This window comes from Eumetopias jubatus, unplaced genomic scaffold (genome assembly GCF_037043125.1).
Source record: "Eumetopias jubatus isolate StellerSeaLion01/CBP00866 unplaced genomic scaffold, mEumJub1_p1.0 scaffold_9, whole genome shotgun sequence".
NCBI classification, from domain to species: domain Eukaryota; kingdom Metazoa; phylum Chordata; class Mammalia; order Carnivora; family Otariidae; genus Eumetopias; species Eumetopias jubatus.
The window spans coordinates 111,694,470-111,709,895 of NW_028274815.1; the positions used below are offsets into that span (position 1 = coordinate 111,694,470).

The 15,426-nt window shown below is 48.2% G+C and overlaps 1 protein-coding gene across 2 annotated transcripts; it reads left to right on the top strand.

Annotated features, from left to right (window-relative positions):
* Positions 1-5,478: 5,478 nt before the first annotated feature.
* On the top strand, positions 5,479-14,573 carry SNRPB (small nuclear ribonucleoprotein polypeptides B and B1). Of its 2 annotated transcripts, none has more exons than XM_028118850.2 (7): positions 5,479-5,596; positions 7,870-8,021; positions 10,255-10,366; positions 12,283-12,435; positions 12,966-13,104; positions 13,438-13,563; positions 14,290-14,573. In XM_028118850.2, the coding sequence occupies exons 1-7, from the start codon at positions 5,594-5,596 to the stop codon at positions 14,298-14,300; spliced, it is 696 nt and encodes a 231-aa protein (XP_027974651.1). In that variant the 5' UTR covers positions 5,479-5,593; the 3' UTR covers positions 14,301-14,573. The 2 variants fall into 2 exon arrangements, with proteins under 2 accessions (XP_027974651.1, XP_087882855.1); XM_088026729.1 differs by having other exon boundaries at positions 14,422-14,573.
* Positions 14,574-15,426: the final 853 nt, after the last annotated feature.

Consider the following 15,426-nt stretch of genomic DNA (forward strand, 5'->3'; position numbering starts at 1 on the left):
AACCTCATCCTGCACCAGAGAGCCAGATGGGGAGGAGTCCCTCTCCATGCATGGAGTGTGAGTAGCGCTTCAGAGACGTGTTGGGCCTCGTCAGGCTTCGAGGCACATTCAGGAGAGGAGCATCATCTGTGCGGAACATGGGCGACTTCGTAGCCGTAAGTCAGCCCTCACTGCACAAAAAGGATGCACTTAGGTGGGAAGTGCTGTGTGTGAGGCAGGGACCGGGGGTGGGGCTTTAACAATCAATCCACATTTCCCGAACATCCGGTGGCCGACTTGGGAGAGGTGTCATGGGTTCAGAGGGTACTGGTGGACCTCAGTGAGCAGAACAGGCAGGCCGGCAGGTGCGAGGTGGCGCCCTCAGGGAGGGCTGGCTGCTTGCTGGGAGTGTGGGCGAGACTCTTGCGCTCAGTCAGCCTTCTTCACACACCATAAGGACCATCCGTATGTGGACACCCTGGGGAGCTCTGCCCCCATAACTTCTTCAGAGCCAGCACCCCTGCTGCTCCAGATGACTCCTACTGGTGGCTTCACAGAGGCATTCCTCACTATGACTTGTTTTAGCCACGGGCAACTGCCACTTCCCAACGGGTGGCTCCTGATCAATGACTGATTGATCTGGGGAGAACAAAATCTCAACGCTTGACTCAGCCAGACAACTCCAAAGGGTCATCCCAGATCCAGATGTCCCCACTGGACTGAATGACTTCTTGGTTGAGGACATGTTGCAGGTGGGCTTCTTCCTCAGCCCGGTCCTGCCCTCATTCCCCGATAGACCACTCAACTCTCCATTTCATTGTCTCCAGTGAATCTATTCTGAGATAGCTTAGGTGTGCAAGGGGATGTGGACAGGGTTTTGGCCATAAGACGCCCCTCAACAAACCCCAGAGTATACAGAACAGAAGTTCTGCGTGTACAGGGAGGATGGGTCAGGGCTTAGGAAAAATGTGTCTCAGTATCCATCAGGAAACAGCTTTTTTGGGAGAAGCTTTCCAAGGGCAGGAAGGGAGGCTTTAGCAGGATGTGAAGCCTCATCTTGCACCGGAGGACACACTCAAGGAGGGCTCATGGCTGTAGCTTTCTCCTGCTGTCTTCTTCTTCTTCTTCTTCTTCTTTTTTTTTTTTAAGATTTTATTTATTTATTTGACAGAGAGAGACACAGCGAGAGAGGGAACACAAGCAGGGGGAGTGGGAGAGGGAGAAGCAGGCTCCCCGCGGAGCAGGGATCCCGATGCGGGGCTCGATCCCAGGACCCCGGGATCATGACCTGAGCCGAAGGCAGACGCTCAACCAGCTGAGCCACCCAGGCGCCCCAGTCTCCTGCTGTCTTCTTGACAGACTCCAGGGGACAGAGACTTGCTGCCACAGACCACTACCTCATTCACCCCTGAGGGGCCTTCAGAAGTCGTGACGAGTGGGAAGATGGCACTCGCAACTACAGAGACCCCGTTTTCCCCTTTTTTGTAATCAGATGGAGTAAAAATGTAGAAGGCTTTACTTAAGTAATCCAGGAATGGTCTAGTTGTTTCATTTTCATACACCGATTCTTTCCCAGTTTCTCTTGTCCTTTTGTGCTCGTAAAATCTTTTCTGAGAAGCGCAGGCTCCGTACCTTAGTCTCTCACCTGTCTGGAAAGGAATTCAAATCCAATCCACAACCTGGATTTCCTATATGAATTCAACCCTCGAGAAATAAGAAGTCCCAAATCAATCTAATAGATTTATAGGGGAACCGGAGCCTCTGCCGGCGGGAGGGTGACCTAGGTTCTGGAGACATGGCAGCTGAAGAGAGGGCCTTCCCAGGTCCCCGGGCCCCGTAGGGCTGCCGCCTCTCCTAACTGATCTCCCTTTGGCTTCTGGGAAAGGTTTCCCAGGGTTTTCTTCCTTCTTTCCAGTCTCTCTTCAGGTCTCTGCTGAATCCCTCTCTACCCTCTGGAAACACTGCTCTTCCTTGGTGGTCTGTTCACGTCCTCTGGTTCCAGGGACCCTTTAGCCACACTCCCTCTGCGGCCTTCCAGATTCCAGGATCAGGTCCTTTAACCACGCCCAAACTGTTCTCCAGCCAGAAATCACTGTTTTGGGCTTCTTAGCTATTCCCCATGTCAGTTCATAGGTCTAAAGACCCCTAAACATGGCTCTAATACCATGTCCCTTCAGCCCTCCATTCCTTGGGTCCAGGCCTGCTAAGTCACCCCCTCTATCATCCCTCCATTCAGTGGTCCAAGACAACCTAGCCGTACACCTGCCCTTGTTCGTCAGCAATGAGATTCCTAGCATAATCTTTTTCCTAATGGAAATGTAATAGAATACCATGCTATGCTGTTTTTATTTTCTCCTAATATGCATGATATGTATAAAGGATAAAAATCCATGCTCTCCTTATATAAAGATGATTTTTGTCTAGCCCTGTAACCTATTCATTAATTTTAGTCTAGAACTTGTTTTGGAGAATAGCCAAACATGCACTTACTCTTAAAGAGAAGTTTGGCACAAGTTGCAATATGACATTCTAGAATCCTAAAAAGAAAAAAACAAACCAGATTCCTAGAGTTCCATCCACCAGTGTTCTAAAGGATAAAAGCATTCCCTCTCTGAATGTTGGGGCAACAGCTGAGGATCGGAAGATCTTGCAAAGTCAGGTTATACACAGGGACAGGCTTTGCCCTGCTGATGTAGATCACCAGGGCAGTCCCAGCTTACCCTGCTGACCAGGCTCCGAGGCAGAGCTGACTTCATAAAACCCTTGCCACTGCTGCTCATCAGTTCTTTTTCCAACTTCCCGCTTCCTCTGGGAACTAGAAAGCTCCTTGGCCAGTGCAGTTTCCTCCCACGCTAAGTACCTGCAGGACACAGCTTTCTCCAATCGATTGGCCACCATGTTTTCTCTGGCTATCCACTCAGGCAGTGGTGACTTAATTGGGAGCCCAAATAGCACAGGTCTGTGTCCCAGCCCAGGTCGCTTCCCCTGTACCCTCCATTCAGCCCTATGGACACACACCCTAGGGCCCCACTGGGCTGGCTGGCTGGCAGGCAGATCACTTGACCTTCATCCTATGCAGCTGGTTGCTGGTTGCTGCTCTCCAGACTCTCTCCTTAGTTCTGCATATATGGGCCACTGGGGCCCCAAGAGCCACCCCTAGCTGCCCTAGCTCAAGCTGTGCACAGAGTACTAGGTGCTTGCCGCGCTCCACCCTCCATTTCCAACAGCACCTATGGCAGTACCTTGGCCTCTGCTCACCAGCTCATCAGTCTCCACTAACTGTGCCCCAGAGTCTGTTTGCTGCAGCCCTTCAGGTGCAGACACTATGTGTCAACATCACCCTGGCTCCCTGTGCACATCCAGCTCCCTCTGTGACCCTGCCTCCCAGCTTTGGCTTGCCTGATGACCAGAGACCGGCTCTGGCCCGTGCAAAGGCCTCCCCCTGCAACTTCTCCATCATCCTGTGGACTGGAACCACATCTTCTCCCGTGAGGGTTGAACCCCAGCCTTGAGGAGGCAGCCCTCCTTCCACGTTTATCCTTCTGAGTACTCTCCCCCAGCTCTGGGTTTTCTCTCAATATTTACAGTTACTCTCCTACCACTGCATATTAATTCTTCATGCTAAGTTTCCCATTGAAATTACTGTGTGGTTTCTGCCTTCTCTTTGGGCCCAGATTGATACAGATGTGAATGTGCATGTGTATAGCTTTTGTACAAGGGCAAAGACATGAACTTTGTACTTGCATTTATTCAGTGAATCCAGTGATAAGCCAAAGAAACAGTGCAAGTCAAAGTTATTATTAATACTAGCTGGGGCTATGGCCCTGAACCCAGACACAGAAATACAGTGGTTTGGACCCTGGGATGGCAAACTACAGGCCTGAAGGCCAAATTTGGCCTGCCACCTGTTTTGGTAAGGCCTGTGAAGTAAGAATGATTTTTATATTTTAAATGGTTGAAAAAGAACCAAAAGAAGAACCGTATTTGTAAAGTTTTATTGTGACAGCCATATATTTGTGACGTTGTCTCTAGCTGCTTTCATCCTATCATGGTTCAATTGAGTCATTGCAACAGAGACCATGTGGCCCACAAACCCTAAAGTACTATCTGATCTGACCCTTAACAGGAAAAGTTTGCCAGGTCCTGATCTAGACCGAACCTTAGGAACACTTTACCAAACACAGGCCAGATGAATTCATGACCTCCCTTTTCTTTTCTTTTTCTTAAAGGTTTTATTTATTTATTTGATAGAGAGAGACACAGCAAGAGAGGGAACACAAGCAGAGGGGAGGGGTAGAGGCAGAAGCAGGCTTCCCGCTGAGCAGGGAGCCTGATCCGGGGCTACATCCCAGGACCGTAGGATCACGACCCTAGCCAAAGGCAGACGCTTAACGACTGAGCCACCCAGGCGCCCCACCTCCTTTTTCTTTGTGGAAACTGACAAGTTGATGGTGGCTAGGAGGTTGGTAGCAGTGGAGCAGGTGACAACAGTCAGATTCAAGACACTTTGTAGGTGAGGTGCTCACGATTTGCTGATGGATGAATTATGAGATGGGAGAGGAAGAGAGGACTCAAGGATGCTTCCAAGTTTGTCATTTTGCTTTTTAACTAGAGAAACTCCTGAGATGGGGAACACTGGTAAGAAGTGGGTTTGGGAAGAAGAGTGACTACAACAAGAATCCAATTTTCATCATGTTAAATTTAGTATACCTATTAGACTTCCAGGTCAAGCAGGCAGCTGGAGATAAAAGGCCACAAGTTAAACGAAGAGCTCGGGATTAGAGGAATAAATTTGAAATTCCTGAGCATTTAGGTAGTATTCACAAGTCCGAGGACTAGATGGGATTGGTTGATTGACTCATTCATTCATTCAAATATGTTTTGAACCCTTGTTTTGTGTTAAGCAGTATTCTAGGCATTGCAGTAACGAAAAATACACAAAGGAAAATTTATACCCTCAGAATTTCCATTCTAATGGGGAGGAATAATAAAATAACAGAAACATATAGTATATTAGGGATCGATGTTAAGGAGAAAGATTAAAGCAGGGATGGGTGGGAAGGTTGCAGTCTTAATCGGGATGGCCAGCGTAGTCCTCGGTGGGAAAATGTTTGAGCTTAAGTCTCGAAGGAAGTGAGGGCATGAGTCGTGCACACAGCCGGACGATTAGCATCCCAGGAGGGGCAACAGCAAATGCAAAGGTGCTAAGGCAGGAGCACGGCAAGCTAGTTCGCGGAAAAGCTAGGACAGTGGCTGCAAGAGAGCCGGCGGAGAGTGGTGGGAGGTGATGACCTAGAGGTAATGGGCCGGGGCGGGAAGGAAGGCGTGGAGGAGCAGCTCGGGGACGAGCTGAAACTAGGAAGGAGACCAAACATCTCCGGAAAGTTCAGTTTGATGTTAGCCCCGCCCCAAGCCCCCGTGGTCTCTACGCTCACAGCTCCGCGTTTTGGCCGGAACTTAAGAGCTGAGGCCGGGCCGGAAGTACCTTTTACCCGACCCCATTTTATCCGCGGCCGCACTTCCGGTAGCAGCGGCGGGAAGCGGACTGCTGGCGGGCGTCTAGGCCTCTGCTGAAGAGAATCCGGCGGGAATCGGAGCCATCAGAACCGCCACCATGGTGAGGAGGCACAGGCTGGCGGCGCGGGAACTTCCGAGTCTGTCGTGGAGTGCGGACCGCGACTAATGGGGGGAGGCCGTGGGTTGGCCGCTCATGGCGGTGAAGGCCCGGGCCGCGGCCGCCCCGTCTGGGCAGGGGAGACCCGGACCTTGGCCATTCGGTGGGGGAGGGGAAGTCTGGAACCGGGGGACGGGGGCAGGGCTCGCTCGGTGGTGGCGAGGTTAGAACCGCGGCTCTCCACGCCGCCATCGCTACAGTGCTTGGGGATCCTACAGGCGTTAAGTAAACTTTTGCAGAATAAATGCGTGTCTGGGGGTTCGGAGCAGGCATTAGGGTGCTTGTGGAACGGGGTGAGGGTCTGAGGAGGAGTTGGCGGAAAGAGGTCGGAGGACTTGTGGAAACCAGGGAGCGTGCTTGGGTCCAGTAGGTGGGAGGAGGGAATGGGAGGGTGAAGGAGAATGTTTGGAGGAAGTGTTCAACTCTGTTGAGCATGGCTGTGTGTTCGAGTATGTCTGACTTTTCAGACACTGGGGCTACGTAATGAAATGCTTCCTTCCTTCACCCAGTTCGCTTTCTGGTGGGGGACACAGATACCATAATCCAGAGTGGTAATTAAGCATTACGTAAAACTAACGGCGAGGGAGGGGCGGGGCGAGAACGCTTTGTGGAGTAGATGATTCCTGAGCAGAGTCCTAAAAGATTGTTAGAGGTGTCTTCCCAGCGAAGATGGAAGGGAGTATTATAGATGGGAAGGACTGCAGGAGCAAAGCCTGAAGGGTGGCACTGTTGAAAGTTCCCGGAGGGGGAAGGGAGGAAGGGATGGAAAGGAGACATGGGAGGAATTGGCAGGAACCTGGTTTTTAAAGGCTTTACATAATACCTAGCCCTGTTGGTGATGAGGCATGCTACTGAAGGATTTAGCCAGCAAAATGACTTGAACTTAGTTGTGTTTAGAAAGAGCACTCTGTTTTGTAGTTGGTACGGGTTGGGTGAACTGAAAGCAGGGAATTGTTTGTGGGATTGGTTGGAAGAGTAGGCACTGGATTCAGTCTGTCCAGGTTCCAGCCCAGCTTCCTGGCTGTGAGACAGGGCAAGCTATTAACCTCTCCTGGCCTCAGTGGCTACATCGGTAAAATAGGAATGATAATTAGCCTGATTTCTAGAATTAAATGCGTTCTGTAGTGCTTGTCACGGTGCCTGTTACACAGGGAGCACCCTGGAAGACTTAGCTATTACAAGTCGGATGGACCGGTAAATGTTGCCATAATGGTTCACATCTGTGTGGCTAGAAGCTGTGTGATTACAAGCCGGCTAACATGGTCATTTGAGGGAGAGTGGACCACATAACCTGCGTCTCCAGGGTGTCAGTCAGTTTCTGATCCACACATTGGTAGGTTCAAAAACCCGTTCTTGTCCAAGCTCACAGAGATAACAGCAAGCACAGTGCCTGGCACAGAGAAGGCGCTTGGATGAGTTATGCTTGGCCCACACCAGTCACACCGACGGGAGGCTGATAGACAAATCAAATGCCAGGTTGTTTATTTCTAGAGAGATATAACTGCCAAAGGCACCTGACAATTTGCATTGTGAGATCTATTTAGTCTCCCTCTTAGCAAAGCTACATTGGAAGCCAGGCTACAAAGCAGAAAAGGTTGTTGGATTGATAAATAAGTATAGCAAGTTATGTATGTTCTTAAAGACCATTTCGTGTTCAAACTGATGAGCACCCTGATCACCAGAAAGTTTCTTTCCCAAAGGTGGTCTTGGAGGCATGTTAACATTTATGATGTAGGGATTCCATTCTCCTTGGCTCCAAGCTGATCACCTCCTTTCTGTTGACAAATTCTCGTTGACTGGCTCTTAGTGCCAGTCATTCCAGCTCCTCTTTCACTCGGTCTTTTAAATAGGCTGTCGGTGTCACCTATAATCTGCACAGTGGCAGGTGGCTTATCTGGTATGGGGGGGATTGGATTAGTTTGGAGACACTACAACCTCACCGCTGAAACTTGACAGCACAGACACAGGCAGTTGTAATGTGAAAAAGACAACTTTAAGGGAAGGGGAATAACAGTTGTGCGCAGAGGTCAGGGCTGAACGCAGGGCGGTGGGGGGGATTTCCTGGGGAAGGGCTGTGGCCAGAAGACAGAGCTGAGACCCTACTGAGAAAGATAGATAGCCATGTGGAGAAGGAGGCCACAGCTGGTCTTTAGGAAGGACCGGGGATACAGAGGTCCAGAAAGAGCTGCACTCATCCTGCTGATTTCTCCTTGCAGACTGTGGGCAAGAGCAGCAAGATGCTGCAGCACATCGACTACAGGATGAGGTGCATCCTGCAAGACGGCCGCATCTTCATTGGCACCTTCAAGGCTTTTGACAAGCATATGAATTTGATCCTCTGTGACTGTGATGAGTTCAGGAAGATCAAGTGAGAAGTGGGCTGCGTGGGGGTGGGATGTGAGTTTCGAGGGCAGTGGATTGGTGGGTGGGCCCAGCAACAGGTGGTGATGTAGCTAGCTGGTTCCTTGGTTTGCTCTCCTGTGTTAGAGGGCAGATTTAAAGGGGGACACCGGCCTCTTAAGAAATCTCCTTCCTTACTAGCCCGGCAAGCCTTGCTCTCTAGTCCTAGCTGAGTACAAGTTGTAAGGAGGGCTGCTAGGCTTTTTGTTTCTCTGACTTTTGTGTGCCCCTGGGTACTGGGGTAAAGGGCTCTCATGTTCTCCCCACAGGTGTGTAAGGGGGGAGAGCTTGATTTTCTGGCCTCATTGCCTATTTGTAAAGCTGTAGCCTAAAGGGCTCTCCCAATGCAGCCTGGTCTGAAACTGCTTTAAGAAGCCTCTGACCCTCTTCAGGGTAAGTGCTCAGCTTCCCCGTGTGGGTTTGGGGCCAGTGATTTTTGTTGGCATATATAGACACAGTTGGAGGTATTTTCTACTTTTCTACAATCCCATATGTAATTGGATCACCCCCTTGTCTTAAGACTCACAGATCTTAAGCTTCTGGCCTATTAAAAAATGTGGGCTATAGCTTTTCGTGCATATTACATTCAAGGCATCCCGAGGCCCAAAGAGGTTATGTGACTTCAACGATCATTCAGCTCTCTTTTGCCACATGCACTGGTCCATGTTGTGTTGTTGGCAGCTGTGAATTCCCTCTGATTCCCTTTAGGGCTGTTGTTTTGTTTTTGTGGCAAGAGGTCAAGAAGTATAGGACACAATGTGGTAGGGATGGCTGAGTGCCAGGGACACATTAAAGAGGGGCCAGCAGATCAGCGAGGAACTATTCCAAATGGTTCTCCCCTGTTGTTTTTTTAAAATGAAACTATTCTGATAACTTAAAAATTTTGGGGGGGAAATATATTTTAAAAATACATAAAAGTATATGAAGAAAGATTTAAATACCCGGAAGGATTTTTGAGAGAGAAAGAGAGAGAGAGAGAGAGAGAGAGAGAGTGTGTGTGTGTGTGTGTGTGTGTGTGTGTGTGTTTTTTTTGGTTTGTATTTTTTTGCTTTGTTTGTTTTTTATGAAAGAGCAATACATGCTTTTATTTAAAAAAAATATAGATAAGGAAAAAGGAAGACATGTCCACCCATAGAAAACTTCTTGTTAATTTATTATAAAAAATACCATTAAAAGGAAACCTTTAAGTTTTTAAAAATCAGAGCATTTTGTCTTTCCTTTACTCTTAGGATATTGGTTTTGACTTTTTCTTCCCTTCCCCTATCTGGCTGCAGTTATTTATTTCCCAGTTTACATTTACAGTTGACCCTCAAGCAACCCAGGGGTTGGGGCACTGACCCCACGCAGTCGAAAATCCACGTATAACTTTTGACTCCCCCAGACCAAATTACTAATGGCCTACTGTTGTCCGGAGGCCTTACCGATGACCTGAACAGATGAACATGTATTTTGTATGTTACATGTATTATATACGATATTCTTACAATAAAGTAAGGTAGAGAAAAGTTACTAAAATCACAAGGGAGAGAAAATACATTTGCAGTACTGTATCAAAAAATTCCCACACAAGTGGCCCTGCACGGTTCAAACCCATGTTGTTCAAGGGGTCAGCTACATATTTTGTTCCTCCTTTTCTGGTAGTTGCATTGGGAATGTCTGTTTTTGTGCTTTGAGGACAGAGGTGTAATTTCTGTGTAGTTAATTCTCTTCTTTTATTCTATTTCCGAGGTGAGGTGAGGGCTGTGGTGAATCATTCTACAGGGCTGAGTTGGTAGTGGAAGGGTGCTACGCTGCGTGCAAGAGGGCTGAGTGGGGTTCGGTGGACTTGAGTTGTTCAGACTGCCTCCTCAGACCGACAAGGCCTTAAGCTGAAGGGAGTGAGTAGGGTAATGTCAAAGAAGACTGGACTGAGGAAAGGCCTTCCCGATGGTTAAGGAATTACATTTGAGCCAGGACTGGGCTTTCTTAATTCTCATCCTGTATCTTGGTCGGTGTATCCCCTTGGTGTGGGAGACCAGCCACTAAGGGGTGAGGAGTTCAGCCTGTGAAGACTATCCAGAGGAGTTGTCTTAAAGTTTTTGTACCATTTGTTGGGAGATACAGTGTAGAACAAATCTTGGAGGCCCCTAGACAGGTGAATGGGAGCTTTACCCTTTTTCTAATGCTTGCTTTTTTATTTCTTTTCCTAAACCTGTCCTCAGGCCAAAGAACTCAAAACAAGCAGAAAGAGAAGAAAAGCGAGTCCTTGGTCTGGTGCTGCTTCGGGGGGAGAACCTGGTCTCAATGACAGTAGAGGGACCTCCTCCCAAAGATGTAAGTCAGTGCAGAGGGCTAGTATAAGGTGGGGGAGCCCTACTGTGAGCCAGGCTCTGTATTAGGTTCTCTGCATTTCACTGCATTACTCAACAGGCATCCTCTGATTTTTGTCCCCCTTTTACTGATAATAGAATCTCAGAGAGGTTACCCCACAAGTAGGAAGTAGAGATGGGGAACCAGGATGGGAGGGTTTCCAACTTTAAAGCCCTCCCTTCTTCCTCTGCTGATGTACACAGTGAGTCAGGAGAAAAAGGCACTTAAGGCCATCTGGTCACTTAATGTGATGGCATTCTAGCTGGACTTTAAAAAGTCTTAAGTCCAAGGAGCGCCTGGGCAGCTCAGTTGGTCAAGTGTCTGACTCTTGATTTCAGCTCAGGTCATGAACTCATGGTTGTTAGATTGAGCCCCGCATCAGGCTCCATGTACAGTGGGGAGTCTGAGATTCCTGCCACCCCTGCATGCCCACCCCTGCATCACCCTCCCCCCCTGTGCTCATTTCCACACTCTCTCTCAAATAAAATAAATAAATCTTTATAAAAGGAGTGGGGGAGCTCTGTTAAGAGGGGATAAAGAAACCAAAGGGCTCCTGAACATTAATTTAAAATGCTGGACTGCAGGGCGGTGCCTGGGTGGCTGTCGATTGAGCTGCCAACTCTTGATTTTGGCTCAGGTCATGATCTCTGGGTCCTGGGATCCCACCCTGTGTTGGGCTCCACGCTTGTTGGGGAATCTGCTTGAGGATTCTCTCTCTTCCCCTCTCACTCATGAGTGCTCTGTCTCCCAAATTAAAAAAAAAAAAAAGTCCTAAATCCAAGCAACAGAATGTATATATTTTACACCGTTAGAGAATAATAGTTAACATTTATTAAGCATCTGCTGTGTGCCAAGCACTTTAATCTTTTAGTTACTCCTTATAAACAGTTTTTTGAGATAAATTACTCGCATTTAACAGATAAAAACTGGGGTTTAGTGACATCCCTTAGTGTCCAGCTGTTACGTGGTGGGGCTGGCATTTGACTGGGTAGTCTTGGTTCTGTAAACACCAGCCTACACTTAGAACAGACTTTAGAGCATCTAAGCAGGTTTTCCCATTTTCATTTTAAGACATTGTCATCAAAGGGATAATCTTCCTTATTTTTGCTTTTTTTCACATGTATATCTGTTTTTTGGTGTTTAACGCGTAATACGTATGTAATGCTTTATTCGGCTTTTTCACTTAACGTTGTAAACATTTTTCCCGTTTTGGTATACTTTTTAAAAGTATTGTTATTAAGTGAGGATGGAGTAGTTATCCTAGTCATTTCCTTCTTTTTGGATTTGTACATTGAAGCCTTTCCAATGATAAAATGTTTGCAAGGGGTTTACCACATTTTTTGGTTAAAGCATATGTGTGTCTGTATTCATAACTCTTGGATCTACTTCTAGTAGAAGTCGCTACTCTTACATAGATCATCGTAAGGCTTCATGGCCACAACTGGTTTTGGCATAACCCCATCATTTACAGATGAGGAAACAGTCCCAGAACTGTGGGATTAGTTGCCTACTGTCACCTACCAGGTGAGAATCAGAGCTGGGACTGGACCTCATTTCTCTTTGATGCCAGGTCAGGTGCTCTTGTCCTTTACACCCTTCTGAACAGAGCCCTGGCCCTTCATTGGTTTAATTTTCATAGGAATGCGTATAGGTTGAGTTGTGGTTTGTTATCTCTAGACTTCCTCTTAGCCTGCTGTAGGGGTGACAGCTAGACGCTTGGGTGGAAGAGGAATGGTATTAACACAGATGGGTGGCTGGATAGTGTTTTTAAGCTGTTTTGATGCCCCATAAACCTTAGGGGCTCTCTTGGCAAGGGTTTCCAAAGGGTACTTCTGCCTCTCTAGGCCCCCAGCATTTTAGCGTATTTCTTTATTTTTTAGACTGGCATTGCCCGAGTGCCACTTGCTGGAGCTGCCGGGGGCCCAGGGATTGGCAGGGCTGCTGGCAGGGGAATCCCAGCTGGTGTTCCGATGCCCCAGGCTCCCGCAGGACTGGCGGGGCCAGTCCGAGGGGTTGGTGGGCCATCCCAACAGGTAAGGAGCTGGGGAAGGGCACCAACTTCTCCTGGTTAAAATGAAGGATAGAGAGAGGGCCCACAGTTGGGGAAGAGTCCAGAAGGAGTGACCTCTGACTGTCAGGCTGTCAGTATTTCATTGTGCTCTGTATGTAGTCCCAGAATCAAGTGAGAAGGAAAACTTAGCATTGTAAATTATCTTGCCGCTGTTGAAGTAAAGAGATGCATAGGAGGTGTTTTAGCCGACCATGTTGGGGCAGACTGTTTCTGTGACAGCATGGGAGCTCTGCTCTCTTAGAGCCCGTTGGCAGTTACACTGACAGTGCAGGGACTGTCTCTCATTTGGACTTGGGCCTCCCTAACTCGGGCCTGGAAGATGGGAATGAGCATTCAGGCTTGGTCTTCTCTGGCAGGTGGTTTCAGATAGCCTGATGCTGCGAGTTGTAGCTTAGGGGGTGGGGTGTCTGCTCAGTCTTAACCAAGTTGAGAGAGTGGGATGCTGCGTTTCCCTGCTCTGTCCTGCCTGACTTGGCTCCTGTGTCCTTGTAGGTGATGACCCCGCAAGGAAGAGGGACTGTGGCCGCTGCTGCAGCTGCTGCCACGGCCAGCATTGCGGGGGCCCCAACCCAGTACCCGCCTGGCCGTGGGGGTCCTCCCCCACCTATGGGCCGGGGGGCACCACCTCCAGGTGAGGAGCCTGTAAGGAGACCACGGCCGCCTGATGGGAGATGCCTGAGCTGGATTCATGATGAGACATAACGTTGACGGAAACTGATGATGAGTTTGTGTAATTAAGCAGGATTACTCTGAGATCCAGCCTGGCTGACTGACCATGGAACTAGCTGGACAAGAGCCATAGGGAGCCCCACCTCTTTGGCTCAAGGCCCAGTTTCTTAGGAGAGACTGGGAGGGTGGAATGGTCCATCTGTCTCAGAACTTGGTGGAGAGCTTTGTTATGTTTCCTCTGCTACCTTTTCAAGACAGACACTTAAGCTGTATTCTTGGGGCTTTTCTCTTGTAGGCATGATGGGCCCACCACCTGGCATGCGGCCTCCCATGGGTCCCCCGATGGGGATCCCCCCTGGACGAGGAACTCCGATGGGCATGCCCCCACCGGGGATGCGGCCCCCTCCCCCGGGCATGCGAGGTAAGTGCCAACAACAGTGACTTGACTTCCTTAGAGCATGTTGGGATGGTAAATGGAGGGAAGGTTGGATTTTGACCATACCCTCTGAGCTTTTAGGCCTTAAGCCTAGGGAAGCGAACTCAGAGGCAACTTTGTCCACAAAGAAAAGAGGGAAAAAGCATTTCTTAAGATCAGCCTTTCCTCCCTCTTAGAGCAGTTAGAGTGGTCCTATACCCAGGGAACTTCTCAGTGTCCAAGGCAGTGTTCTCAGGGCACTGCGAAATAATACATTCTGAGAGTCCCTAGCAAAGGTCCTATGATTGTTTTATGCCCTAGGGTTTGATAATGTCTAGTAATTAAGAGGGGGCTCTGGGCTTTGCTGTACTATTTATTTATATATATCTGTTTAACTCTAGTTTGAGAAATGCTGACGTAGATCAGCCCTCATTTGTAGATAAGGAAACGGGCCCCGAGGGCTTAGTGTTTTGCCTCCCAGATTGGTGTTCTTTTGAACCAAGCCATAGTGGGTGACCCCTGCGTCTCTAGTTAGTTTGGGTTTTTTGTTTATGGGTTTTATAAGCATAGGAACCCATGTGTACCAGAGAAGTCCTTAGTTAGCATATATGTTAAGTACGTCCCTCTGATCAGTTGGTGACTGCGGGGGTGTGGGAGGCAGGGGCTGGGGCGGGGGCTGGGGATTTGAGTTGCATTATCAGGCACTGACTAAACTTCTTACTCTTACTTCAGGCCTTCTTTGACCCTTGGCCACAGAGTTATGGAAGTAGCTCCACAGAGGCGTGGGCCCGATTACCACAGACCTGTTTGTTTGTTATGCCGTTGTTCTCGGAGTCTCACGGGATTGTCTGGTTTCCCTTTCAGGGCCCCCTCCCCTGGGAATGCGCCCACCAAGGCCCTAGACTCATCTTGGCCCTCCTCAGATCCCTGCCTGTTTCCCGTAAGGCTGTACATAGTCCTTTTACTTCCTTGTGGCCTGTGAATCTAGTTTATAATAAACTCTCAAGAATATTTAAGTGTATCTGGTATGTCTGTTTAATTTTAGAAAATGGGGTGCTTAATAGAGTCAAGAAAGGTTCCTTGGAAAAGCTAGTGCTAATCTCAGCTGCTTCCCTTACACAACATTTTACTACACATTTGCAGAGATGCACAGCGTACTGAGAATTCACACAACTGAACTATGAGACATTTTCACATATCAGACTGGCAAAGATTAGTTTGTTGAAGTACACACTCATGCAGTGTTGGTAATGGTTGTGAATTGGCAGATCTTCTTTGGAAGGCACTCATCTTGATAGCCTCTTGTGCAGTACCTGAGATTATATTCATTTTCATATGACAAAGTAGGAGGCAGATAACTACAAATGAAAACCAATTCCACTGGGAGAGGAACAATTTGGTATAACATTCTCCCAGCATCACACATGCATATGACCTAACTCTTGAGTTGTGGATCTCCATGATTTCTTCCACCTAAAGTCTACATTCTGTTGATCACTGAGCAGTACTTGAGTACTTAGTACCTCAATATTCAAGGGTACAGAAATATGAAGTGGACACTTCTGAAGTTACTGTCTGGGGGAAGACAATTCTAAATGCAAAGGAGACCTTGAAAAAGTGACGTACAACTGGGGTGTTAGGAATTTCTCCAGGAGTGTAAAGGTGGTTCAACATAATGGAATACATGTTAATGGAAGGAAAAAGCCACACGATCATTTCAATAGATGCAGGGAAAACATTTGATGAAATTGTGACACCCTTTCATGATAAAAACATTAGTAGGAGTAGAAAGGAACTTTGTAAACATGACCAACGGGTTAATTCGAAAAACCCACAGCCAACATGATAGAGGTGTCCCCTTTAACCACT